The 26,937-nt window shown below is 45.7% G+C and overlaps 1 protein-coding gene across 1 annotated transcript in view; it reads right to left on the reverse strand.

Moving 5' to 3' along the window:
• The window catches only part of IGSF3 (immunoglobulin superfamily member 3), a 98,817-nt gene that overhangs the window by 22,291 nt on the left and 49,589 nt on the right, over window positions 1–26,937 (reverse strand). The window contains exons 3-7 of the mRNA XM_069541282.1: window positions 21,152–21,529; window positions 12,978–13,388; window positions 8,577–8,966; window positions 4,014–4,415; window positions 709–1,113 (exon numbers count right to left, since the gene is read on the reverse strand). Of these exons, the coding sequence (XP_069397383.1) occupies window positions 709–1,113; window positions 4,014–4,415; window positions 8,577–8,966; window positions 12,978–13,388; window positions 21,152–21,529 (1,986 nt within the window). The remainder of the gene's footprint in view (window positions 1–708; window positions 1,114–4,013; window positions 4,416–8,576; window positions 8,967–12,977; window positions 13,389–21,151; window positions 21,530–26,937) is intronic.

The following is a 26,937-nucleotide window of genomic DNA, read 5'->3' on the forward strand; positions in this document are numbered from 1 at the left end:
AGGGGGCCCAGGTATGATCCCTGGTCAGGGAACTAGATCCCACATGCATGCCACAACTAAGAGTTTGCATGCTGCAACTAAGGAGCCGGCGCGCTGCAACTAAGGAGCCCGAGAGCCGTAACTAAGACCCAGTGCAACCAAATAAATAAATAACTTTTTAAAAAAGAAAAGAAACTGCCAAATTATTAAAAATAAATAAATTAAAATTTAACAAATTTTAAAAATTAAAGAAAAATAAAGAGACATGACGACTAAATACAATGTGTGACCCCTGACTGGATCCTAGAAGGAAAAAACACTATAAGGGGCGTTTTCGGGACAACTGCGGAAATGCTGGTACTGTCCTATAATCACGTCAAATTCCCAGAGTCTGATTACACTGTAGCGGTCGGGTGGGACTTCTGATCTTCAGAGATACACACTGAAGTATTTAGAAGGAAGTCTCCTGATATTGGCAACTTACCCTCAAATGGTTCAAAAACAACAAAAAATTACACACGGAGGGAGAAACAAACGTGGTAAGATGTTAACAGCTGGTCATCATGAAAAGGGAATACGAGTCTTGCAACCGCCTACACACCTGAAATTTCTCAAACTAGAAAGTTGGGAAATAAGAGCAGCCGGGCCGAGGGCTCCACGCACGTCACTTCCCGCCTCTCTGCGGCTCTCTTCAGCCGGAGCAGGGGTGGGGGACCCCGGGACCCTCACCTGGCTGCAGCACCCTGATCTCCAGCAGGTTGGAGGTCCTCTCGGCCAGCCGCGTCCAGCTGTTGTTGTAGTTTCTCCGCCACAGCTCCGCCACACACTGGTACTTGCCCGCCTCCGTGTCGCTGGCCCGGCTGATGCTCAGACGGACGTTGTTGCTGGACTCAGCCTTTTCAATGGCCGTTCGGGTCCGGAAGCTGGAGGACCTGTCCCCCCACTGGACTCCTCCATCCCGGGTAAAGGTCACCAGGTCATGGAACTCGGCGGTGCCCACCGGCTGGAACCGCCACGTCACTGACACAGGGACCCGGGCGGGGTAATGGGGTTTGATGATGCACTGCAGGTCAAAGGAGTCACTGTAGGTCACCCCCGGCGTGCGGGAGATGGCAGTGACTGCAAAGCCCGTTTCTGGAGAGAGAGCAGAGAAACTCAGGCCAGAGGAGACACTTGGCCTTCTCAGGGCCCTGTGACGCGGTGACAGGGCTCCTGGCAGAAGCTAGCGGGACAGAGCAAAGGCTCACACGTGGGGCTCTCTGGATGCCCAGGCCAGTATTACTTTTGCTAGCGTGTTGACACACAAACCCAGCAGTTCACAGGACCCCACAGAAAGAGGCCGGCAGCAATCCTCAAGCAGCACTAGTGAACCCTTCCTGATGAACCCTCACGTGGATCTGTGCTCGATCAGTCCCACTCACAGGGACTGAGTGCATGTAGGCGGGACCATCCCGAGATATCGTGGGATTCCGTGCTGAAACAGGAGAAAAGAGCCTCAGGGCCGATTTCCTTCATCACACTAAGGTGGATGCACCCCGCCCCAGCCCGGACGGCCCCTGTGCCTGGCCCACCGCTGCGTCAGTGCCGGAGCAGGGGAGGCAGGTGGAGCAGGTGCCTGTGCTCCCCGGGCTGGGCAGCGCTGGCTTGCTCTCCAGTCCCTCTTCTACCTCCCCACAGAATCCAGGGCAAAGAGGCAGCGAGGGACCCACAGCAGGAGGGACTGACCTTCACCAAGTAGGACCTGGGGTGAGGCCCTGCAGGTATGCTAGGCTGAGTCTCTCCGTATTCCAGCATCACTAATCCCCAGTACTGACTCCTCAGTAGAAGTGATCAGAGTCCCTTCAGCCTTGAAACACAACTGACTGTTACCACATTCGTTATGCTCATAAAACTGAGAGCAGCCAGTATTTCCTGAGCATTATGGGCCAGGCATGGTGCCAACTGCTTGGCTTTCATCACACTTCACTGAATCCATCACCCCTTTCTTCCAGACAAGGAAACTGAGGCTCAGAGAGGGTAGATAAATTGTCCACTATCAAGCTGCCAGTGAATGGCAGTCACGCTACAAATCTGTGTGCCACTGATTCCGGGGGACTTATTAGGTTGCTTTACTCCCAGGAAGCATAAGACAGTGGTTAAAGGCACAGACCCTGGAGCCAGATGCCCAACTTTGGCACTGTCTAGCTATGTGACGTTGAGCAAGTTACTTAACTTCTCTCTGCCTCTATTTCCCCATCTGTAAAATGGGTCCTTGTGAAGATTAAATGAGTTAGTATTTATAAAATACTTGGAAGGGCTTCCCTGGTGGCGCAGTGGTTGGGAGTCTGCCTCCCGATGCAGGGGACGCGGGTTCGTGCCCCGGTCCGGGAGGATCCCACATGCCGCGGAGCGGCTGGGCCCGTGAGCCGTGGCCGCTGAGCCTGCGCGTTCGGAGCCTGTGCTCCGCAACGGGAGAGGCCACAGCGGTGAGAGGCCCGCGTACCGCCAAAAAAAAAAAAAAAAAAATACTTGGAATAGTACCTGACACACAGTGTATACTATATTTTGTTAAATATGTAGTTTGTTTAAAAAAAAAATAGACATAAAGGAAAGTACTTTAAACTTCATAGGTAAAAAGGCACCGAATGAATCTTTCGGCAGAGCCTGGCCAGAGTCCCTTGGTGAGCTCTGGCTATGGGAACCACAGACATACGGTGAATATGAAAAAACTCAGAGGACAACCTCATGCTGAAAAATTACTTCTAACCCTAACCACCCCTCAGACATTCCTAGCCTCACAGGATGGGAAAGACTCCCTCTGCTGGACACCCAGGACTTTCCTCACAGGTTCCATTTCCACGTGTCCACATAGGGTACTGAGCTGAGAGAGACATGGGGAGTGAGCTGACCTGGAAACTCAACCACTGGATGAGGTTTCCAGAGACAGAAATCTGATTGGGATGATGAGTGCCGAAAGCAGATCAACCTTTGGGATTAAGCTTATGGAAAGTAAAAATAATTCTAATCTGGGGTGAAAAAGGACTTTGTTGGGGGCAAAACCACTTGGTGTTGCCATCCTTACTGGGGTAGGATGGTCCAAAGCACCACCAGCCCTACCTATGAGGAAGGTGGCAGCATGGTCCCAGGGGTGGGATGCAAAGTCACTGAGGACAACTGATGTCACAGTCTCTTAACAAACAGAAACACCTAACATGACAAGTTACCTCCCCAGCAAAGTAGCAGATTGGTCTTTTAATATACTGATTCTATTAGGCAGATAAATGTTGATAGAAGCCTCTTTACCCTGTGAGAAGCAAATCTAATATTCTTTGGTTTTAGCAAATTTCAAGGTATCTTTTAATTTCATGCTAATCAGGAAATGGTTTTCTTTAGGAAGAGCCTTATAGAGGAAAAGGTAAAAACACGGGCTTTGAAAAAAAAATTTAAGACAGATTGCTGGTTTCCTGGGTTCAGATTGTGTGTCTGTCACTTAAAAGCTATAGTCCTGGGCAAATCAGCCAACTTGTCTCACTAGTCTCCTTGTAAAATGACAGTGTCTATCTGTAGGCTAGGTGAGGATTCCAAGGGACAATTAAGCTTAAGTGCTTACACTCAGCCAGGAAGGGTAGTAAGGGCTAAATAGATAGCAAAAGGTGATTTCCTACCCTTCTCTGCCCTGCTCTGAATTTTCAGGAGGGCTGAGCCCCTGCACAGGAGGGCCTGGGGTGCAGGAGGGAGAGGATTTGTTCCCGCTCTTCCAGGTTAATTTTGGCAGTGGCCTTTGTTCCTCCACCTGGGGCCACCACTCCCCAGGCCAGAATCCTTACAACTTCACTCCTACCACCCAGACCAAGGAGTAGTAACAGCGCTCAGCTGTTGCCCATCCCCAGGGCCCACCATGGAGAACCACTGTTGGTTCCTTGAACCCCATCCACACTTCCATAAATACTTTCTTCAATCAAACCCTTTGGAAGGTGCCGTCTACCTCCTACCAGAGTCTTGATATGGGAGCATCTCCCCAACGGTCCCACGAAAAGACTGCCGAGCTTACTTACCGAGAGCCGTGATGGACACGAGGGTGCTGGCCCGGCGTTCCCCCACGATCTGCCACTCGCCATCCACTGCACGCACCCATTCGGTCACGTGGCATTCGTACTGGCCCTCGTCCTCCCTCCTGCTGTTGAAGATGCCCAGGCTGAACGAGTTGGGCTGCACCTGCTCCATCTGGACGCCCCCAAAGCTGCTGCGCTCCCAGTAGGACGTGCCAGGCTGCACGGTGCCGTCCCGGTCCAGCCACATGATGTTGCTGCGGCGGTTCTGCCTGTCCACCAGCTGCCAGATGACGGAGAAGCGGCCTAGGGGTCTACCCGCTGTGCGGATGCTGCAGGAGAGGTGTAGATTCTCACCCTCCAGGACGACGCTGGCATTGCTGGCCACCTCCACCGAGATGCTGCTCTCTGTGCAGAGGGAGAGAGTGCCACGCTGGGGCTTTCTGGGCTCCACTGAGCCCTCCCCACTGACATCAAAGGAGGAGGGGTACAAATGTCACTCTATTCAGGTACAAGGGGACCTTGGAGGATGCAAGCACTCTGACACTTGCTGCTGCTGCAAGCCCTGGCTGCTTCTGGGTTTCGCTCCCTGTGATTTTAGAGCTGATAACCTAGGAGGCCCTTTACTGGACACAAAGATAACGTGTGGGATCATGAGCGTCTAAGACCTGAGACTGAATCAGAACAGAAAGACATTACCCTTAGGGCACAAAGCAATTCATCAGGCCCTCCACATCACTGCTTCCACATCCATGGATTCAACCAACCATGGATAGAAAATATGCCAAAAAAAAAAAAAAAAAATTCCAGTAGGTTCCAAAAGGCAAAGCTTGAATTTGCTGTGCACTGGCAACTCTTTACATAGCATGTACATTGTATCAGGTATAAGTAACCTAGAGAGGATGTGCACAGGTTATGTGCAAATCCAATGCCATTTTATATACGGGACTTGAGCATCCGCAGATTTGGGGCGGTCCCGGAACCAATCCCCCTCGGAATCTGAAGGATGACTGTAACGTGTTCAGCAGGGTTCAAGAATTTTTGACCTGGATTTTCAGTACGTTGAATACCTTGAAAATTCTACTTCACCGAATCTTCCCATAATTGAGGGGCTGCAGCAGTCACATAAAAGCTGAACATCCAAACATGCCATCTGAGTCCTTCAGGGCAATATCAGGAGATAGGAAAAAAAAAAGTGACAGGAAGTATTTGGAGGACAACACGTGCTTGCTTGGGTGAGGGCAGCAATAGAGCACAGATGGCCTCCTTTCACAGCGTGTGTGGGGAGCAAGCTTTCATACGTTCATTAACACACAGGAACAGACCAAAGCCGGTGGCTCGCCTTCCTGCTGCTGTCCACCTTCAGCCCTGGGGTTCCACTGCTCTTGACCTTGAGTTTCTGCCAATCAAACTCTGGGATAAGGAGTCCTCTCTCCTTCGCTCCTCACTTAGCTATATGAACTCCCCCAATGGAATTATTTAAGCTCTACACGCCTTCTTCTATGAGATAGGGAGAGTGCTACGTTTTTCAAAGGTTAAAAAGTAAATGAGACAATGTCTAGAAATCACCTAATACGTAGGTTTTCAAAAACTGGTTACCATGATCATAATTAACTTTACTACTCCCATTGACTCTTCGTTTTTATAAAGAATGTGGATACTTTATCTTAATTATGCGTAGATTATTTTGTATAATTATCTATAGAGCTCCAAAAGCCCTTAAGTGTTAAAAAAAAACAGAAAGTACCAGATGAATTCGGCTCCAATTTTCTGGGCACCATCCACATGAAACACATACATCAATTTTAAATCAATCAGTAAATCAAATCCCAGATTAAGAGGCACACCCAATTACTGAGGGGAAAAGCATACCCACGACCATGCATTTGAATCAATCTTTTCTCCCGTGTGTTTCCCCCACAGGCAGAAACACGCAAAGATGAGCACTGAGCCCAGGCATGGAGCTCTTGCTATAGTGAACGTGTCTTCCACCCATTCTGGGTTGGCTTGTTTCACATGACAAAAAGTCCGGACAGACAGGGTGGGGAATAGGAATTTTCCCAGGAGTCATACCTAGATGAGTCATGGAGATGACAGGCTCCCGAGTAGCTACATCTGTAGCAGGAGTGGCTGAAAGCAAGGATTTGGAGGCAGGCAGACCACGCTCAGGCCCAGGTCTACTGCTTCCTAACTCTGCAATCTTGGGGCTCTTACTGAACCTACCCAAGCTTCCACTTCTTATGTGCAAAATGGAGAGACTAAGAGTCCTACTTCTTAGGGTCACGACACTGAGGGTATCAGATGGGGTAATTATTTTTCATCATCCTCATTAATAATAACAATATTCCTCTTCAGATTAAAGACTCATTAATGACTCACTTCCAGCGTTATCAATTCAAAGTGAGGAATTAAAGAAGGGCAGCTTCGGCATCAATGGAAAAAAAAATCCCTTTGCTTGCCTCAAGCAGAAGAATGACTTGCAGGACATCACTCCCACCCCCGACTGTCACCCCAATGGGCTCTGTCTTCTATAAGCCCTGGCTTGTTTGTTACAAGGGCTGCTGTTTGGTGCTCTGTTACTCGAGCAAGCCTGGAAAAACCACGCAGTTAGATGTGAAACTACGAGAAGCAAAACCATTCCGCAGCCCAGGCAAAGGCAAATGCAGACACGGTGCTGACTGCCCGTTAAAGACTATTTACAAGTGTTCTCAGGCCTGAGAAAAGGCAGCCAACAATTTAAAACTCTCTGGATTAAATGAAAACTAGGACAGAACTAATGAGAATCTGAGTGCACGGTTAAAAACGAAATTTCCAATCAGGAGGTTGATGACGGAGCACAGGCTAAGCGCAGAGCAGTGAGTCTGGAGTTAGAAGCAAATACTTCCCATGCGATGCAAGCTCGACCGACCACTATCAGACCAGCTCAGCCACTTCCCTGTACGGTGCTCTGGCCTCTTCATTCACAGGATGAATAGAATACTGGCCTCTCCAAGGACTGGAGGGGTGGGAGTGGAGAAGGAGATGATACACGCAGAGAAGCACTTTGGGCTCTTGAGAGGAAAAGCGCCATTAAAATCTGAGTTTTTATTATCACCATTACCGATGTGATCACTGTTGTTCTTTGGTAGACTTACCCAAGTGGCCTTGGGGCAGGATCTGGTGGTGCTGGGGGACTTTAACTACCCAGTTATCTGCTGGAAAAGCAATATAGCAGGCCACAGATCATCAAACAAGTTCTCGGAAGGGGATGGAGGAAATCTCTTAGTACAAAAAATAGGGAAGTACACAGTGTGGCTGCCCTTCACTGGATCCTTATAGAACAGTGAGGAATTAGTTGCAGATTTAAAAGTAGAGAGACCGTGGTTAAGGCAGGCGCAGCCCGACAGGAAAATACTAAAGAGAGTGGGCATCCAGTTTAACAAATTCCATTCAGCAAGCACCTACCCTACGCAAAGCACCATGCTAGGCATTGCAGGGGGAAACAGTCTAAGAAAGAAAAGGATTTCAAGATGAGATGTGTGTGAGAGAGAGATTAAAAAAAAAAAACAAAGCACAAAGGAAAGTCATCCTGTTGGTGAGAAAAGAAAAAAAGAGTGGCAAGACCCCTGTTGTCTGTTTCCTTTCTTCACACTTGAAACTATATTAAATATGTAAAAGTGTAAATAAAAATGAAAAAGGAATCATTACAGGGCTAAGAGAAAGAACAGCTTGAGCAGTGGAGCAAAAGGTTAAATAAAGGTTAGTTTAAAAACGTCACCATCTTGCTTAAAATCAGGGCATTCTAAGCATTCTCATTTTACTAAAAACAAAACTATGAGAGAAATGAGATATTAATGAGAACATCCTGATACTGTGGATAATTAAACCCAACATAAGCAAACACAGGCAGTCCCCCGAGTCCCCAGTCCTGACTGATTCCCACCCAGACAATGCCAGCTACAAGGAGGCGGGGAGCCCACCTCAGCATCCTTGGAAACAAGCTAAGCTTTAAAAGCCTGTGCTCCAGGAGGATGTGAGAGGTCCCATCCACTGACTTTTAAAAACCCAATTCCTCCGACAGGGGATGGACAATTAGGGTAATGCCAATCCCCTATACCTCCAAAACCCAGAGAGCGAATCTTTCTTAATAATGCACGTTAGCATTTAAAATCCTCCCATAAAAGACCAACCCTCTTAAGTGAGATTTCAAGACGGGCATCCACCCACTTCTTCTGGGACTTCATTCCCACACAGGAGCAAACAGCTGTCCTGGATTCCTGGTCGGCATCCAGGCTGAGCTGGCACTGCAGGCATTTACACAGAGCTGCTAGCGCTAGGATCTGCCGTGCCCCTCTCCAGCCTGCAAACATACACCCGGCGCTCTGCCTACCAGGGTTGCTAAGTGTGGGCAGGTGAGCTGGAGAGAGGAGAGGGGGTAACGGGTTTTCTCTGCCAGCTTGGACTGAACCTGCCCCGCCCTGCCCTTCCCTCCCCACAGCTCTTCTCCTCTCCCCCGACTTCTGTCAGATGGTGCTAGCTACTGAACCAGACGAGTGGGAGGAGGAGGAAGCAGCACATCCCTGCACTTACTGATGGGGAGGACGATGATGGGGATGTTCTTGGGACGCTTGCTCTCCTTGTCGATGAATTCCCCGGTGACTGTTTTCTCTCTCTCTGTCACACGACAGTTGTATTTCCCACTGTCCTCCTGGCGGAGGTGGTAAATCTTCAGCACGAAGACGTTGTCGCTCTCCTTGGCCACTTTGAGTTGGCCCCTGGCCTCCCGATGGGTGAACTCACTGTTGAGGACCGGCACAGCATTCGGCCCCATGCTGGCAATGAGCGAGCTGTTGAAGGCCCAGGAGACGGCAAAGTAACGGTCGGGAGTGTTCTGCCCCTCCAGGATGCACCTGAACTCCGCCGGTTCACCTACCGTATACAGCCGCTTGTCGGTCTCCAGCCGAACGGTGAACTCTTTGTCTGAGAAAACAAATAACAAAACGTTTGCATTCTGGGTGACCGAGGGCACCAGCTCTCCAAACTGCATCAGCAAATTCCCGCCACCCACACCTTCTCACCAAGATGACTACTGGGAAGGCACCTCCACACTTGTCTTGAGAGAAAAACTCTCGAATATCACAGAGGGAACTCAAAGGTAGCCAGACCCAGAGAGTCTAAAGGGCTTGCTATCCCAGTCAAGTCGACAGGGCTCTGTCTGCAGCGTATAACGCCCCAGGTTAGACTCTGAGATCAGCAAGCAATATCACTCCTAATTTCACTTGCACAGCAGATTACAAAGGTCCATCCTTGATCTATATGCCCAGAACTCCATTAAAGCATCAGGATTACAAATATTTTCAGTAAATATTATAGACATGACCCTGCTGAGACTTGTGAGACAAATTACCCAGTGCCCCAGGTGCTGACCCCAATCTAAATAAACATTCTATCTATCTATCCATCTATCTATCTATCTATCTATCTATCTGGAGAGAGAGAGAGAAATCTGTCTATCTATCTATCTATCTATCTATCTATCTATCTATCTATCTGGAGAGAGAGAGAGAAAGATGTCCTCCACCCCCAAGTGAATACTGGAAGTAAGACACAGGTAAGACAATCCCTAACAAAACTGCATAGGAAAAGTGAAAACTAATGTCTTTTCACTAATCTATCACCTGTCAGATCAAATCTCTAGAAAGATGGAGTGGGAAAGTACCTACTTCCAAGGACAGCCAGATGACCTCTGAAATGGTCAATGAACCCAAGCACCCTTCAGAGAGCTGGGAGTTAAACCAGGCATGGGGGGGGCGTGATCAAAGAAGGGCTCATCGCCACTAACTCTCCCACACGCCATGTAACGGTGCACAGTGACTGTCAATGCCATGAGATAATGATCGTATCTCACAGGCACCCGTGGCAGAAGACAAAGGAGTGAAGGGTCCTGGAAAACAGAGTCACAGAGCCTTGGGTGGGAGAGGCTTCAGTTGTAAGTACTGCCCAAGTCCTTCCCCTCCCAGTTCTAGCTCTATGCCTCTAAGGAAAACATTGACTGGAGAATCACATTGACAGGGATGTTTGAATTCCTTGTATAACCATTAGCTCCAATCTCGACTGTCTTCCCCACACTGGCATTTCCAAGCCGTTACCGCTATCTTGAAGTGGTATCTTATCTTTAAGGCCCTTGCCCCATTCTTATCCCCCTGTCCCATGCACTCTTCAAGCAGATGAGAATCCTGTTTCCCTAAAAAACACAGCAATCACAAGAGTGCTGCTTCCACATTCCTATTCTCCAGCTCAAGTTTGGCTTTGTACCCACCTGTTCGTCAGGCTCTCCACCTCCTCCCCTCCCACATGAGCCAGGGTCTTGCCCCCAACACCCATTTTCTCCAGTGAATCAGCTTCTTCCTTTATTACCCAAACTTCCTGACAAAGCGAATTACCCTCAACGACTCCAAGGGCTCACTTCTAAAGTGACAGCTGCTGCCTCAGCTTCCCTTCCCAAAAGAACAAGCCGAGAGACCTGGGTTTCACTCTGCCAGCCTCTGCCTAGAGGCATACACCCACGTGGGACGGAGCCCATGTCATTTGCCACATACTGCCTTTCTGGTCAATCAGATTACAGTAATCTATAGCTCAACATCAGAGATTTTAGCAAAAAAGAAAAAAAAAAAAGCACCCCTTCCACATAAATGCCACTGAAGACATGCAAACAGGTGCCCCAGACCTCAGACTTCCTACTTCTTCAGAGTTAGGCTGGCTGCAACAGTGGCTGTCTTCTTTTGGCGGCCGAAGAGTCTTCTGGTCTCACGGGAATCTCCCCATGGCTTGGTGAAGCTTTCACATTCCCAGGTTGAAGATGAGATTCAGGGCAAACCATCCTCTTTTCTGCACAGCCATTTGCCCTTGTTATACCCAGTCAATTAAACCTCCATAAATCGATTTATGCTTTTTCCAATACCCCCTCACTCCTCAGCTCACTGAAATTTGGCTTTGGGCCTTCTCCCACACTTCACTGACCCAGCAAATGTCCCCAATGACACCCCCTGCCCATCACAACCAAAGGCGTTTCTCAAGTATGTTTTAGCCTCTGGACCAGCTCTCCTCCCTTGGGTCCATGACACCATCCCTCCTGCTTCTCCCGCTGGCCTGACCACTCTGTCTCTCGAACCTGCTCCCCTGACCACCTCTTACTGCCACAGTTATCCTGGGCCCTCATCCCTCCCAAGCTCAGCCTCTGAGTGCCACGTCTGATCACATGCTGGGTGCTTCACGTGCTGAGCATCTCTATGAAGGTCTGCTTGCGGCATGGACTCCTTGACCAAAATTTACAAGAACAAATGCAAAGACACCCAGTGCTGCCACTGAAGGGGAAGCAGAGGCTCTCAAGCAAGACTTGGCACATTGCCTCATCCCTCCTTATCACAGTTCCAGGTATCCCCCGAAGCCCCAGCCTCGGATTCCTCCTTCCACAATACTCTCCATTCTGTTGCCTCGAGCACCCACTGCCCGCTTCCTAGGTCACTGCCACTGAGCTAGCCCTGGCCTTATCAGCCCTTCCCTACCTGGTCTCCCAACTTCAGACCCAACCTGTTTAGTCAACACTAGGTGGCCTCCATGGTTGTTCCCTTCTAAAACCCAGGCCTGACTGTGTCACTCTCTGCTTAAAAATCTCTATTCCCTCCTCCAAATGTTGGCAGCAGTGGTTTTCAAGCTATGCTCAGGCAGGGCGGTAGCGGGGAGCCCTTCCTTTCCTCATACAAATTCTGTAGTTCCCCGAGTGCAGGGACCAAGCGTTATTCATCTCTGAATCCCCGATGCCTATCGCCACACCTGCAGCATTGCAGAGACTTACTAAGTGTTGACTGAAATCAACTAAGAGAAGGGCAGCCTTGGGGCTGCAACCACTGAACCAGAGCAGCACAGACACGGAGTGAAGTCATCAACTATTTTTTCACCTAGTTTTCCCTTTGCTGGCTTCGTCTGGATACATTTGCTGGGCAAATTCAAAAAAATCCTCATTCCAAATTGGTAAGATTAAAATAAAGAAGATTAACTGATGCAACCTAATTTGAAAGCGCTAAGACTTAAAATCTGGCCCAGACTTTTGAAGCTGCTCTTAACACCAGCCAGGAAGGGAAGGGATAAATATGAAATAAAGTGCCTTCTGTAGGTTTAGTACCGGAAGTTCCAGAAGCGGCTAAATGCTCTGGGTCCTACAGAGCAGATAAAGTGCTCCCAGCGCGGGAGCCCAACCCTTCTCGTAAAAGCCCTCACGCCCATGAGATGTCCAGAGAGTCGCTTCTGCCCTTTTACCTCTAGCTCTGCGCCTGACAAAGCACAGACGGTGGAAGTGTACTGAAAATGCAGCTTCCCGGGTCCCACCCCAGAAGGCTGATTCAGGAATCTGCACTGCCTGAGCCTGGGAATCTGTGCTATTAGGTAAGTCTGAAGCACACCCTTAGGATGGCAGAAGACCAGGTGGCAGGAAAGCTATGCAAAGACCAAGACCACCGCCATCTGACTGGAGCAAATGGGATGGGGTGGGGTGGCGGGGTGTCAAACTACAGGTCCCGAAGGGGGCCCCCCACCTGTGCCTCAGATGCCCCAGCTCACCTCCCACAAACCACAGCTCCGCTCACCAGGACAATGGCAGCCCCTCGCTGAAGGTGAGCAGTAACACAAGGAAAGGCCCTTGGGCACTTGCTGCAGCTCCAGGACGGCACGCCACCAACTTCCAACCAAGCCAGGGAACCGAAGGCCCATGGGAACACCCGCCCCCAGCCCAGCTGAGGCGGTCAAGCAATAGCTTTTGGCTCCGGTCGAGAGCCCAGCTGGACTCAGGGGCCGGGGGAGTGCAGCCTGAGAAGGTCAGGGCTGGGGCTACCTGGGCCCTATGTACCCCAAGTACTTGCAGAACCGCCAGAAGGGTCTGCACAGCCTGTCTGACCACCCTCCCTGCCAGACAGAGAGTGGGGACGAGAGACTGACCGGTGGGCTGGACGTTGACCACAGTCCCCTCAGAACGCTTTCGGGTCATCGGGTACCACGAGCCGTCTGGGTCCTGGATCCACTCGGTGGCCTCGCAGTAGAACTCGCCCTGGTCGGAGGGCTGCAAGTGGAAGACGGTGAGGCGGAAGGTGCTGCTCCCCAGCTTGTCCAGGCGCACCTCCCCCAGGCTCTGCCTCTGCGCGTAGTCGCTGCTCGACTGCAGCACAAAATCCCGGCTCAGGGCAATGACCTCCACCGGCTTCTCGCCGCCCCGCTGCCGTAGCCAGGCCACGGACAGGTGGCTGTGCTGTAACGTCTCCGTGGCCACCTCACACGTGAGCTCTAGGGGGTCCTGCTCCACTCTGTGCAGAGTGTGGCGCACAGCAGTGGACTGCAGGGAGTCCGGGATCACTGCAACACAGGAACAGCCATGGGACACGGTCACAAAGCCACAGATCTTACACTTGTGGGGCTGAGCTCCCACCCACCAGCCTTCGACAGTCCCTGTGTGGCCATGGAGGACCCCAGATGGCACAGAAACCGAACAAATTTTCTGTTTGGATTTGGACTGCAATTTTTTGGCGCTTACACTTACCTGGTTGATATTTCAATAACACTCAGATAAAAAGTGACTTGGGGGCAGAGGGATAAATTCAGAATTCGAGATTCACAGATATACACTACTATATATAAAATAGAAAACTACAAGGACTTACTATATAGCACAGAGAACTATATTCAATATCTTGTAATAACCTATAATGGGAAGCAATCTGAAAAAGAATACATGTCTGTATAACTGAATCACTCTGCTATACACCTGAAACATTCTAAATCAACTATACTTCAATAAAAAAAATACACAAGTAAAATAATGTTTGTAGACTTAAAAGAAAGTGGGTCAAATTTCAGTTTATATAATAAATGAACTCCCTGAAAATAACATGTAAAAGGAATTCTGTGTCAGGTCAAATAAGATTTTGTTGTTCACGGTAGTATTGCTTCCAGACATTTTAACTTGGCTTCTCACTGAACTTCAAACAAAAAGAGTTCCTGGAACTTCGAGTTTCCCATTTTCTATACAACTTGCTCATTTTCTCCCTTCTAGCCACCCCACCCCCATGTCAGCAGTGCAGTGCACTAGGAAGGTTATTTCTTCTTCTTCTTCTTCTTCTTTTTTTTTTTTTTAAAAAAAAGGACTTCCCTGGTGGTGCAGTGGTTAAGAATCCACCTGCCAATGCAGGAGACACGGGTTCGAGCCCTGGTCCAGGAAGACCCCACATGCCACAGAGCAACTAACCCCATGCAGCACAACTACTGAGCCTGTGTTCTAGAGCCCGTGAGCCACAACTACTGAGCCCGCGAGCCACAACTACTGAAGCCCATGCGCCTAGAGCCCATGCTCTGCAACAACAGAAGCCACCACAATGAGAAGCCTGTGCACCACAACAAAGAGTAGCCCCCGCTCGACGCAACTAGAGAAAGCCCGTGCGCAGCAACGAAGACCCAAAGCAGCCGTACATAAATAAATAAATAAAGGTTGTGGTAGAGAGAGGCAGCAGCATCCTCAATTTTTTAGTAGGTTTAATTTTCATATTATTCATGTGTCAACATGTGTCATGTTCGTGGGCTGGAAGGAAGCCACGGTATGGGGATGAGTCAGGCAAGCAATGAGATTTCCTCTGTGGTCACCTGGTCAGCAGTTTCCTGTGGAGACTAAACATGACCCCCTCTCGATGTGAAGGATCGAAATCTTAATTTCTAGTTTTTATTATCACAATTAAGCCTGGAAATTATGACGTGGACAGAAAAACAGAACAGCCTTGATATTTCTGACCCTTCACATTGGCAAACACTGTGGCGCAGAGCCGGCCACAATGAAATCCCTCTCCCTTCTCCTCCACCTCCCTCCATCATCCAGGGGCCAAGGGAGACAGCTGGTACAAAATTCCTCACCCTGGAGCCAAAGGACACACAGACCCACTTCAGGTCTGAGCATGGTCCTGCAGCTGCATCAGCTTCCTGACTCAGCAGTGCCCCAGGCAGCTCAGAGACACCTTCCAAAGGCCCATCACTGAGAACAACACCCAGTTCTACCCACCACCAGTCCCTCCCATCAGGAAGCTTGCACAAACCTCTAGATAACCTCATCCACCAGAGGGCAGACAGCAGAAGCAAGAAGAACTACAATTTTGCAGCCTGTGGAAGGAAAACCACATTCACAGAAAGACAAGATGAAAAGGCAGAGAACTTTGTACCAGATTAAGGAACAAGATAAAACCCCAGAAAAACAACTAAATGAAGTGGTAATAGGCAACCTTCCAGAAAAACAACTAAATGAAGTGGTAATAGGCAACCTTCCAGGAAAAAAAATTCAGAATAATGATAGTGAAGATGATCCAGGGCTTCAGAAAAATAATGGAGGCGAAGATCGAGAAGATGCAAGAAATGTTTAACAAAGACCTAGAAGAATTAAAAACCAAACAAACACAGATGAACAATACAATAACTGAAATGAAAAATACACCTGAAGGAATCAATAGCAGCATAACTGAGGCAGAAGAACGGATAAGTGACCTGGAAGACAGAATGGTGACATTCACTGCTGCGGAACAGAATAAAGAAAAAGGAATGAAAAGAAATGAGGACAGCCTAAGAGACTTCTGGGACAACATTAAATGCAACAACATTCGCATTAAAGGGGTCCCAGAAGGAGAAGAGAGAGAGAAGTGACCCGAGAAAATATTTGAAGAGATTAAAGTAGAAAACTTCTCTAACATGGGAAAGGAAATAGCCGCCCAAGTCCAGGAAGCACAGAGAGTCCCAGGCAGGATAAACCCAAGGAGAAACATGCCAAGACACATAGTAATCAAACTGGCAAAAATTAAAGACAAAGAAAAATTACTGAAAGTAACAAGGGAAAAACAACAAATAACATACAAGGGAACTCCCATCAGGTTAACAGCTGATTTCTCAGCAGAAACTCTACAAGCCAGAAGGGAGTGGCATGATATATTTAAAGTGATGAAAGGGAAGAAACTACAACCAAGATTACTCTACCTGGCAAGGATCTCATTCAGATTTGACATAGAAATCAAAAGCTTTACAGACAAGCAAAAGCTAAGAGAATTCAGCACCACCAAACCAGCTCTACCACAAATGCTATAGGAACTTCTATAAGCGGGAAACACAAGAGAAGAAAAGGACCTACAAAAACAAACCCAAAACAATTAAGGAAATGGTCATAGAAACAAACATATCGATAATTACCTTAAACGTGAATGGATTAAATGCTCCAGCCAAAAGACACAGGCTTGCTGAATGGATACAAAAAAAGACCCATATATATGCTGTCTACAAGAGACCCACTTCAGACCTAGGGACACATGCAGTCTGAAAGTGAGGGGATGGAAAATGATATTCCATGCAAATGGAAATCAAAAGAAAGTTGGAGTAGCAATACTCATATCAGATAAAATAGACTTTAAAATAAAGAATGTTACAAGAGACAAGGAAGGACACTACATAATGATCAAGGGATCAATCCAAGAAGAAGATATAACAATTATAAATATATATGCACCCCACATAGGAGCATCTCAATACATAAGGCAACTGCTAACAGCTATAAAAGAGGAAATCGACAGTAACACTATAATAGTGGGGGACTTTAACACCTCACTTACACCAAAGGACAGATCATCCAAACAGAAAATTAATAAGGAAAAACAAGCTGTAAATGACACAATAGACCAGATAGATTTAATTGGTATTTATAGGACATTCCATCCAAAAACAGCAGATTACACTTTCTTCTCAAATACACATGGAACATTCTCCAGGATAGATCACATCTTGGGTCACAAATCAAGCCTCAGTAAATTTAAGAAAATTGGAATCATATCAAGCATCTTTTCTGACCACAATGCTATGAGATTAGAAATCAATTACAGGGAAAAAAACGTAAAAAACACAAGTACATGGAGACTAAACAATATGTAACTAAATAACCAAGAGATCACTGAAGAAATCAAAGAGGAAATCAAAAAATACATAGAGACAAATTACAATGAAAACACGATAATCCAAAACCTATGGGATGCGGCAAAAGCAGTACTAAGAGGGAAGTTTATAGCAATACCAAGCCTACCTCAAGAAACAAGAAAACTCTCAAAGAAACAATCTAACCTTACTCCTAAAGGAACTAGAGAAAGAAAAATGAAAAAAACCCAAAGTTAAGTTAGTAGAAGGAAATAAATCATAAAGATCAGAGCAGAAATAAATGAAATAGAAACAAAGAAAGCAATAGCAAAGATCAATAAAACTAAAAGCTGGTTCTTTGAGAAGAGAAACAAAATTGGTAAACCTTTAGCCAGACTCATCAAGAAAAAGAGGGAGAGGACTCAAATCAATAAAATTAGAAATGAAAAAGGAGAAGTTACAACAGACACTGCAGAAATACAAAGCATACTAAGAGACTACTACAAGCAACTCTATGCCAATAAAATGGACAACCTGGAAGAAATGGACAAATTCTTAGAAAGGTATAATCTTCCAAGACAGAATCAGGAAGAAATAGAAAATATGAACAGACCAATCACAAGTAATGAAATTGAAACTGTGGTTAAAAATCTTCCAACAAACAAAAGTCCAGGACCAGATGGCTTCACAGGTGAACTCTACCAAACATTTAGAGAAGAGCTAACACCCATCCTTCTCAACCTCTTCCAAAAAACTGCAGAGGAAGGAACACTCCCAAACTCATTCTATGAGGCCACCATCACCCCAATACCAAAACCAAACAAAGATATTACAAAAAAAGAAGATTACAGACCAATATCACTGATGAATACAGATGCAAAAATTCTCAACAAAATACTAGCAAACAGAATCCAACAGCACATTAAAAGGATCATACACCATGATCAAGTGGGATTTATCCCAGGAATGCAAGGATTCTTCAATGTATGCAAATCAATCAATGTGATACACCATATTAACAAATTGAAGAATAAAAGCCATATGATCATCTCAATAGATGCAGGAAAACCTTTTGACAAAATTCAATACCCATTCATGATAAAAATGCTCCAGAAAGTGGGCATGGAGGGAACCTACCTCAACATAATAAAGGCCATATATGACAAAACCACAGCAAACATCATTCTCAATGGTGAAAACCTGAAAGCATTTCCTCTAAGATCAGGAACAAGACAAGGATGTCTACTCTCACCACTATTATTCAACATAGTTTTGGAAGTCCTAGCCACAGCAATTAGAGAAGAAAAAGAAATAAAAGGAATACAAATTGGAAAAGAAGAAGTAAAATTGTCACTGTTTGCAGATGACATGATACTATACATAGAGAATCCTAAAGGTGCCACCAGAAAACTACTAGAGCTCATCAATGAATCTGGTAAAGTTGCAGGATACAAAATTAATGCACAGAAATCTCCTGCATTCCTATACACTAACAATGAAAGATCAGAAAGAGAAATTAAGGAAACAATCCCATTCATCATTGCAACAAAAAGAATAAAATACCTAGGAATAAACCTACCTAAGGAGGTAAAAGACATGTACTCAGAAAACTGTAAGACACTGATGAAAGAAAACAAAGGTGACACAAACAGATGGAGAGATATACCATGTTCGTGGATTGGAAGAATCAATATTGTAAAAATGACTATACTACCCAAAGCAATCTACAGATTCAACGCAATCCCTATCAAATTACCAGTTGCATTTTTTACAGAACTAGAACAAAAAAATCTTAAAATTTGTATGGAGACACAAAAGACCCCGGATAGCCAAAGCACTCCTGAGGGACAAAAACGGAGCTGGAGGAATCAGACTCCCTGACTTCAGACTATACTACAAAGCTACAGAAATCAAGACAATATGGTACTGGCACAAAAACAGAAATATAGATCAATGGAACAGGATAGAAAGCCCAGAGATAAACCCACACACCTATGGTCAACTAATCTATGACAAAGGAGGCAAGGATATACAATGGAGAAAAGACAGTCTCTTCAATAAGTGGTTCTGGGAAAACTGGACAGCTACATGTAGAAGAATGAAATTAGAACACTTCCTAACAACATACACAAAAATAAACTCAAAATGGATTAGAGATCTAAATGTAAGACTGTACACTAAAACTCTCAGAGGAAAACATAGGAGGAACACTCTTTAACATAAATCACAGCAGGATCTTTTTTGATCCACCTCCTAGAGTAATGGAAATAAAAACAAAAATAAACAAATGGGACCTAATGAAACTTAGAAGCTTTTGCAAAGCAAAGGAAACTACAAACAAGACAAAAAGACAACCCTCAGAATGGGAGAAAATATTTGCAAATGAATCATCGGACAAAGGATTAATCTCCAAAATATATAAACAGCTCATGCAGCTCAATATTAAAAAAACAAACAACCCAATCCAAAAAGGGGCAGAAGACCTAAATAGACATTTCTCCAAAGAAGACATACATATGGCCAAGAAGCACATGAAAAGCTGCTCAACATCACTAATTATTAGGGAAATGCAAATCCAAACTACAATGAGGTATCACCTCACACCAGTTAGAATGGGCATCATCAGAAAATCTACAAACAACAAATGCTGGAGAGGGTGTGAAGAAAAGGGAACCCTCTTGCACTGTTGGTGGGAATGTAAATTGATACAACCACTATGGAGAACAGTATGGAGGTTACTTAAAGAAATAAAAATAGAATTATCATATGACCCAACAATCCCACTACTGGGCATATACCCAGAGAAAACCATAATTCAAAAAGACACATGCACCCCAATGTTCATTGCAGCACTATTTACAATAGCCAGGTCATGGAAGCAACCTAAATGCCCAGCAACAGACAAATGAATAAAAAAGATGTGGTAGATATATACAATGGAATATTACTCAGCCATAAAAAGGAACGAAATTGGGTCTTTTGTTGAGACGTGGATGGATCTAGAGACTGTAAGTAAGAGTGAAGTAAGTCAGAAAGAGAAAAACAAATATGCGTTAATATGTATATTAACGCATATATGTGGAACCTAGAAAAATGGTACAGATGAACCAGTTTGCAGGGCAGAAATAGAGGCACAGATGTAGAGAACAAACGTATGGACACCAAGGGGGGAAAGTGGCGGGAGGGGGGGTGGTGGTGGTGTGATGAATTGGGAGATTAGGATTGACATGTATACACTAATACGTATAAAATAGGTAACTAATAAGAACCTGCTGTATAAAAAATAAATTAATTAAATTAAAAAAAAACAAAGGCCCATAGTTTCTTAGAGGTTTGGCCTCTCTTCCAGTTGATGTCACCTGCTTAGTGTTCCTCATCAGCTTCTTCAGCTTATCAACCACAAATGTCCTTGCCTTATATTTTTATATCCCCTTTCACCAGTTCGAGGGTCAGTTGACCTTCTCTGAAATTCTTAACATCTGCATTAGATCTTCTTTAAGTTTTAGCTTCAGCTTTCTACTATTTACAAGTGAACACACAAACCTGGTTCACTTATGCTACCTGTTGACCTCTAAAATATTTGGGGAGCTTTGGATTTTAAAAGGTTTAAAGTCAAATAAAACTGCACTATAAAAGAAGTGACTCAGTGTTATGGATTGAATGTTTATGTTCCCCCCCAAATTCCTGTGCTGAAACCTAATCCCCAGTGTGATGGTATCTGGAGATGAGGCTTTGGGGAGGCGATTAGGTCATGAGGGTGAAGCCCTCATGAATGGGATTAGTGCCCCCCACCTTTTTCTTTGGCTGCACCACACTGCATGCAGGGTCCTAGTTCCCAGAGCAGGGATTGAACCCGTGCCCGCTGCAGTGGAAGCGTAGAGTCTTAACCACTGGACCTCCAGGAAAGTCCCTGGGATTAGTGCCCTTATAAACGGACCCCAGACAGCTTTCTTCTTCCCTTTCTGCCATGTAAGGAGACAACAAGAAGTCAGTACTCTGCAACCCTGAAGAGGGCTCTCACCAGTACTAACCGTGCTGGCACCCTGATCTGGGACTTCCAGCCTCCAGAACTGGGAAATAAATGCTTGTTGTTTAAGCACCCAGTGCAGTCTATGATAATTTATGATAGCAGCTCACACTGACTATGACACTCAGACAGAACAGCAGCCATGTGAACACAGTTATCTCCTTACCCATGAGGTTCATCTTGGCACTGTAACTCCCGAAGTATCGCTCATCGGTGTTGGGCGTGTGGCATTCATACTCCCCAGCATCCCGGGCCTGGAGATCGGTGATGTGCAGTAAAGCCGAGTTCCCCTGGACCCTCTCCACGTAGATCTTCCCGCTGCGGACACGCTGGGTATAGATGGCGTAAGGGAAGGAAGAGTCCATGGTGCTGACGATCTGGACCTCGCGCTCAGGGGCGGAAGGCAGGTAAATGGACCACTGGAAATTCTGCTCAGAAGGCCCCTGGTAGCCACTGACATTGCACCAGATGGTGATGTGGGAGCCCTCTGTGCGGTACAAGGGTCCTTCCTGGACGGCGACTTGCCGCTGTGCTGACACTACCCCTGTGGGGGAGACACACACAACAGGCTCACTTACTTCTCAGACCAAAATGCAAAGCAGGCAGCAATGTTCAAAGGTTTTGTTATTCGTGTGACATGGTAATAATATAAGTAGCTTACTGGCCCTTTCTGAGGCGCTCTTTGATTTATAAATATTAATTAAAACACTGTGGTAAAGCACTGTCTCTAATTTGCATATATGGGAATTTGATCACGCAAGGACATGGTTCTGTTACTTATTCAATGGCTGACTCTTGGGAAATTCATTGAGTCCCTCTGTCATTCATGCGGCAATTTTATATCTATTTATTAATGCCCTTTATAAAGTTTTTAATAAAATGAGCAGGAAAAGTTGAATCCTTGGCACAAATTCAGAGGAAAACAAATACAACCAACTGCCTTGCAATCTGCCTGATACTACATAAATGCTCCTTTCTTGATTAGAGGGCTGGGAGGAGGGAGTCCTGGGGCCCTTTCTTTGGTGCTGCACCCTTATTTGCAAGAGGTAGCTACTCCCACGACACCATGTAGAGCATTCGTTACACCCTCTTTCCTCCATATGCGGGGGCAAAGCTGAGCTCCTGCAGGCCGCTGTTCGGAGTCCACATGAACAGGAATGGGAAGGGCTGACGCACATCCCTGACGCCCAGATGCCCACACGCCGCCGATGGGGGCAACTGACGGCGCCCCCCCCCCGTAACAAGGAAGTCGGGCTGCTTTGGAGACTGAGCTCTGATTCACCACCGGCCGCCCCACCCTCTGGCTGGGATACGCGTCTCCGCCTGGCCTCTGCCTGCCTTCTCCATGTTCTTAACATGGTCTCCCCTCGCAGACTCAGGGGCGGGAAATAGAGTGAGTTTGCTTACTCATTCCATGCCAGCACAACTGATTCTGCCTGAGCCACTGAGAAGGTGGGAGGGGGGCACACCCCTGTGGCCTTCCCCTTGACAGCAGGGGGCGCACAGCACTGTGGCAGAAAGAGCAGGGGAGGGCTAGTCACAGCTTTGCCAGGAACTGGAGCTGGCTGTGCCGTCTTGGACAAGCTGCTTTTCCTCTCTTGTACCTTGATCTCTTCATCCACAAAATGATTTCTGAGAAGGCTTTGGAGTGGACTAGCACGTGTGCCGATGCTGGCTTTGTCACTTATTAGATTCGTTGTGACCTTGGATAAGTTACTTAACCTCTCCAAGCTTCAGTTTTCTCATCTGTAAGATAGGGATAATCATGTGTGCCTCGCAGAGCTATCAAAAGACTTAATTAGATAACATATATAAAGCCCCTAGCATGGGGCCTAGCCCATAATTAGTCCTTAAGAAAGAGCTGCTAGCTAGGGCCCCTCCTGGCTGGAATACTCTGTGGCTCTGGATCCAGAGAGGACAGGATTTGGGCCAGTGAGCCCTTAAGGACACGCCAATGGCCTCTTGACGATGACACCATTTGTGGGGTCGCCCACCTCCACCCACAGCTGCAGCCCACTCCCACTCCCATGAAAGCTTCTCCCACTCTCCCGCCAAAAGGCCATCACAGCTGCCCCAGCTTAAACTTATCTGCAGTGGATCCAGCTGGGGAACAGCCGGGACGGCTCAGATCCTAGCAGGATGCAGCTCTAAGCCCAGCCCGGGGGATGCCTGAGCCTCAAAGCAAGCTGATCTAATCTAAAACAGACGCTACAAGGAAAGGCCTGTGGCTCATAAACTTTCATTCGTGCACAACCTTTTCTCCCAAACAAAATTTTACATGGAACCCCACCTCGGCTTAAGCAGCAGAAGCAAGGAAAGTGAAAAGGGGGGTGGGAGAGGTGGCAAATCAACAGATGGACGTGGTGCGTGAATTGACGTGATACATTCTGGTTGACAGCATTCACAACTATATTGAAGGTCATGGAGAAGACAGCTCATTAGTTATTTTCAGTATGTTAAAATTTAGTGTGTAACATTTTTACTGTGTCCTACAACAATTTAAAAATATATATATGTATATAATGACACTTGAACCAAATGTTTGCAGTACTCCAGAGATGCAGAACTTTGAGAACAATGTAACTACGTTCATAACTTTTAGGTCTCCCTGCATTTCGACAAAACAGCCGCAACCACGCCCCCCCCGCTGCAAAGAAGGCTGCAAGCAGGTCAGGACCAGCCAGCATCTTTGTTAGGGCACTACTTCTCAACCTTAGACCCACACTGGGATCACCTGGAGAGCTTTAAAAACTAACAGGGCCCGGGCCCCACCCCATGTAACTGGTCTGGTGTGCAGAAGCCTGGGCATTAGGAGTTTTTAAAACTCTAATGCAGAGCAGTGTCGAGATGTCTTTATCGACAGAGTGCCAGCCAGGTGCCCAAATTAAAGACCAGATCCTGATTTAAGACTCTCAACAGCTTTGAGCTCCTCCCTTTGCTGATTTGGGTCAAGAAAAGTTTTATTCTCCTCTAGTGAATGGGCAGAAGAAAGCAGCTGAGGCCCATCAGATACTGGCTATGATGATGCAATACTGAGCTCACCTAGACTGCATTCTATTTACAGACCTTACAAAAGCACTAGATCGGAGGATCATACACATCATTCCCCTGAAAGGTAAACAGTGTTAAGTGGCCTGAATGAGCCAGGGCATCAGGGTCAAAACAACTTGTCCGAGTCGGAAGCCGGTTAGAAACAGTCATGACAAATAAATAAATAAATAGATACTAGACTGTACTTTAACCATACACATTCAGCTGCACCTGCTTATTAAATATCTTCTGCATTCCCTTCCGACCCCACAAAGGGCCTCTGACCCTTAAAAATAATGCTGCTCTTAGGAAGTGGACCTTAACATAGAAATAGAAATTAACTTTTTCTTCTCAACAGTTTAATTCCCATTCTATACCCCACATTCCCCATTTCCTTCTCCTGGCACTGCCCCTGCTGTCCGGATCTCATTTTCCTAGATGCTGCTACCTTCAAAAAGACAGAGCCCCGGGCTTCCCTGGTGGCGCAGTGGTTGAGAGTCCGCCTGCCGATGCAGGGGACACGGGTTCGTGCCCCAGTCCGGGAGGATCCCAAGTGCTGCGGAGCGTCTGGGCCCGTGGGCCATGGCCGCTGGGCCTGCGCGTCCGGAGCCTGTGCTCCACAACGGGAGAGGCCACAACAGTGAGAGGCCCCCATATCGCAAAGAAAAAAAAAAAAAGAGCCCCGACCCTGGCCAAGGCATCTCCTGACCCCACTGTCCCTTCCATCTTCCCTCTCAGCCTACAATAGAAGGTTCCTCTGGGCAGGGATCAAAAATAACATTTTTTACTTTAGACATTTCTGTACTCTTTGTTTTGCAATAAGTAAGTTATCACTTCTCTAAATTAAAATGATCCAAGTATTATATATAACTGTATAAAAAGGACTAGACACAAAAGACATAAAAAGAGTGGGAGACAAAAATAGGAACAAAAAACAAGGGCAACAAAAAATAGTAATGAATATGGTAGATATTAATCCAACTATATCAATAATCACTTTCAATATCAATGGTCTAAACGTACCAATTAAAAGACAGAGATTGTCAGAGTGGATTAAAAACACTACCCAACTATATCTTGTCTACAAGAAACCCACTTTAGACATAAAGACAAACATTAAAAGTAAATGAATGGAGAAAAATATACCATGTTAACACTAATCAAAAGAGCTGAGTGGCTATATTAATTTTAGACAGACTTCAAAGTAAGGAAAATTATCAGGAATGAAGAAGGACATTACATAATGATTAAAGGAGTCAATTCTCCAAGAAGACATAACAGGTCTTATTGCATATGCACATAACAACAGAGCATCAAACTACATGAGGCAAAAACTGATAGAACTGCAAGGAAAAAAAGATGAATCCACTAGCATAGTTGATGATGTCAACATCTCTCTCTCAGAAATGGACAGAATCAGCAAGCAGTAAATCCATAAGAACATAGCTGAACTCAACAACACCTTCAATGAACTGGATACAATAGACATCTACAGACTATTTCATCCAACGACAGTAGAATACCCATTCTTCTCATGCTCACATGGAACATTCACCAACACAGACCACATTCTGGGCCATAAAATACCCCTTAACAAATTTTAGAATATAGAAATCATATAATATCTGCTGGTAGACCAAAATGGAATTAAACTAGAAACCAATAATAGAAAGATAACTGGAAAATACCAAAATATGTGGAGATTAAACAAAACACCTCTGAATAACACACGGGTCACAGAAGAAAATCTCAAGAGAAATTTAAAAAAATACTTTTAAACTATCAATAAATGAAAATTAAAATATGACTTAGCAAAACCTATGATATGCAGGGAAAGCAGTGCTTAGAGGAAAATTTATAGCATTGAATTAGAAAAGAATAAAAATCTTAAGTCAATAATCTAAGTTTCTACCTTAGGAAATTAGGAAAGGAGGAGTAAAGTAAATCCAAAGTAAGCAGAAGAAATAAGAATTAGGGTAGAAATCAATGAAATTAAAAACAGAAAATCAACAGAGAAAAGTCAATGAAACCAAAAGCTGTTTTTTTGAAAATATCAATAAAACCAATAAGCCTGTAGCCAGGTTAACAAAGAAAAAAAGAGGGTACAAGTTATTAATATCCAAAATGAAAGAGGAAATTATAAGATTCTATGGAAATTAAAAGAATAATAAAGAAATCCTATGAACAACTGTATGATCACAAATTTGATAACCTAGATAAAACGGACCAATTCCTTGAAATATACAATCCGCAAAAACTCACACAAGAAGCAAAGATGATCTGAATAGGTCTATACCTATTAAAGACACTGAATCAATAATTAATAACCGTCCAAAACAGAAAGCACCAGGCCCAGATGGGGTCACTGGCGAATTCTACCGAACATTTAAGGAAGAAAGTATACCAATTCTCTACACTCTCTTTCATAGGATGGAAACAGAGGGAATACCCCCTCCTAACTCATTCTATCAGGCCAGCATTACCCTAATACCAAAATCAACAAAGGCATTATAAGAAAACTACAGACAAATATTTCTCATGAACATAGGTGCAAAAATTCTCAACAAAATATTAGCAAATTGAATCCAAAAAATATAAAAAGAATTATATACCAGAACCAAATGAGATTCATCCCAGGTGTAGTTGTTCAACATTCGAAAATCAATCAATGTATTATCACATACCACATCAAACTAAAAAAGAAAAACCACATGGTCATATCAACAGATGCAGAAAAAGTATTTGACAAAATTCAACACCCAGGGTTTCCCTGGTGGCGCAGTGGTTGAGAGTCTGCCTGCCGATGCAGGGGACACGGGTTCGTGCCCTGGTCCGGGTAGATCCCACATACCGTGGGACGGCTGGGCCCGTGAGCCATGGCCGCTGAGCCTGCGCGTCCGGAGCCTGTGCTCCGCAACGGGA

Source organism: Delphinus delphis, chromosome 1 (genome assembly GCF_949987515.2).
Source record: "Delphinus delphis chromosome 1, mDelDel1.2, whole genome shotgun sequence".
In the NCBI taxonomy this organism is placed as follows: Eukaryota; Metazoa; Chordata; class Mammalia; order Artiodactyla; family Delphinidae; genus Delphinus; species Delphinus delphis.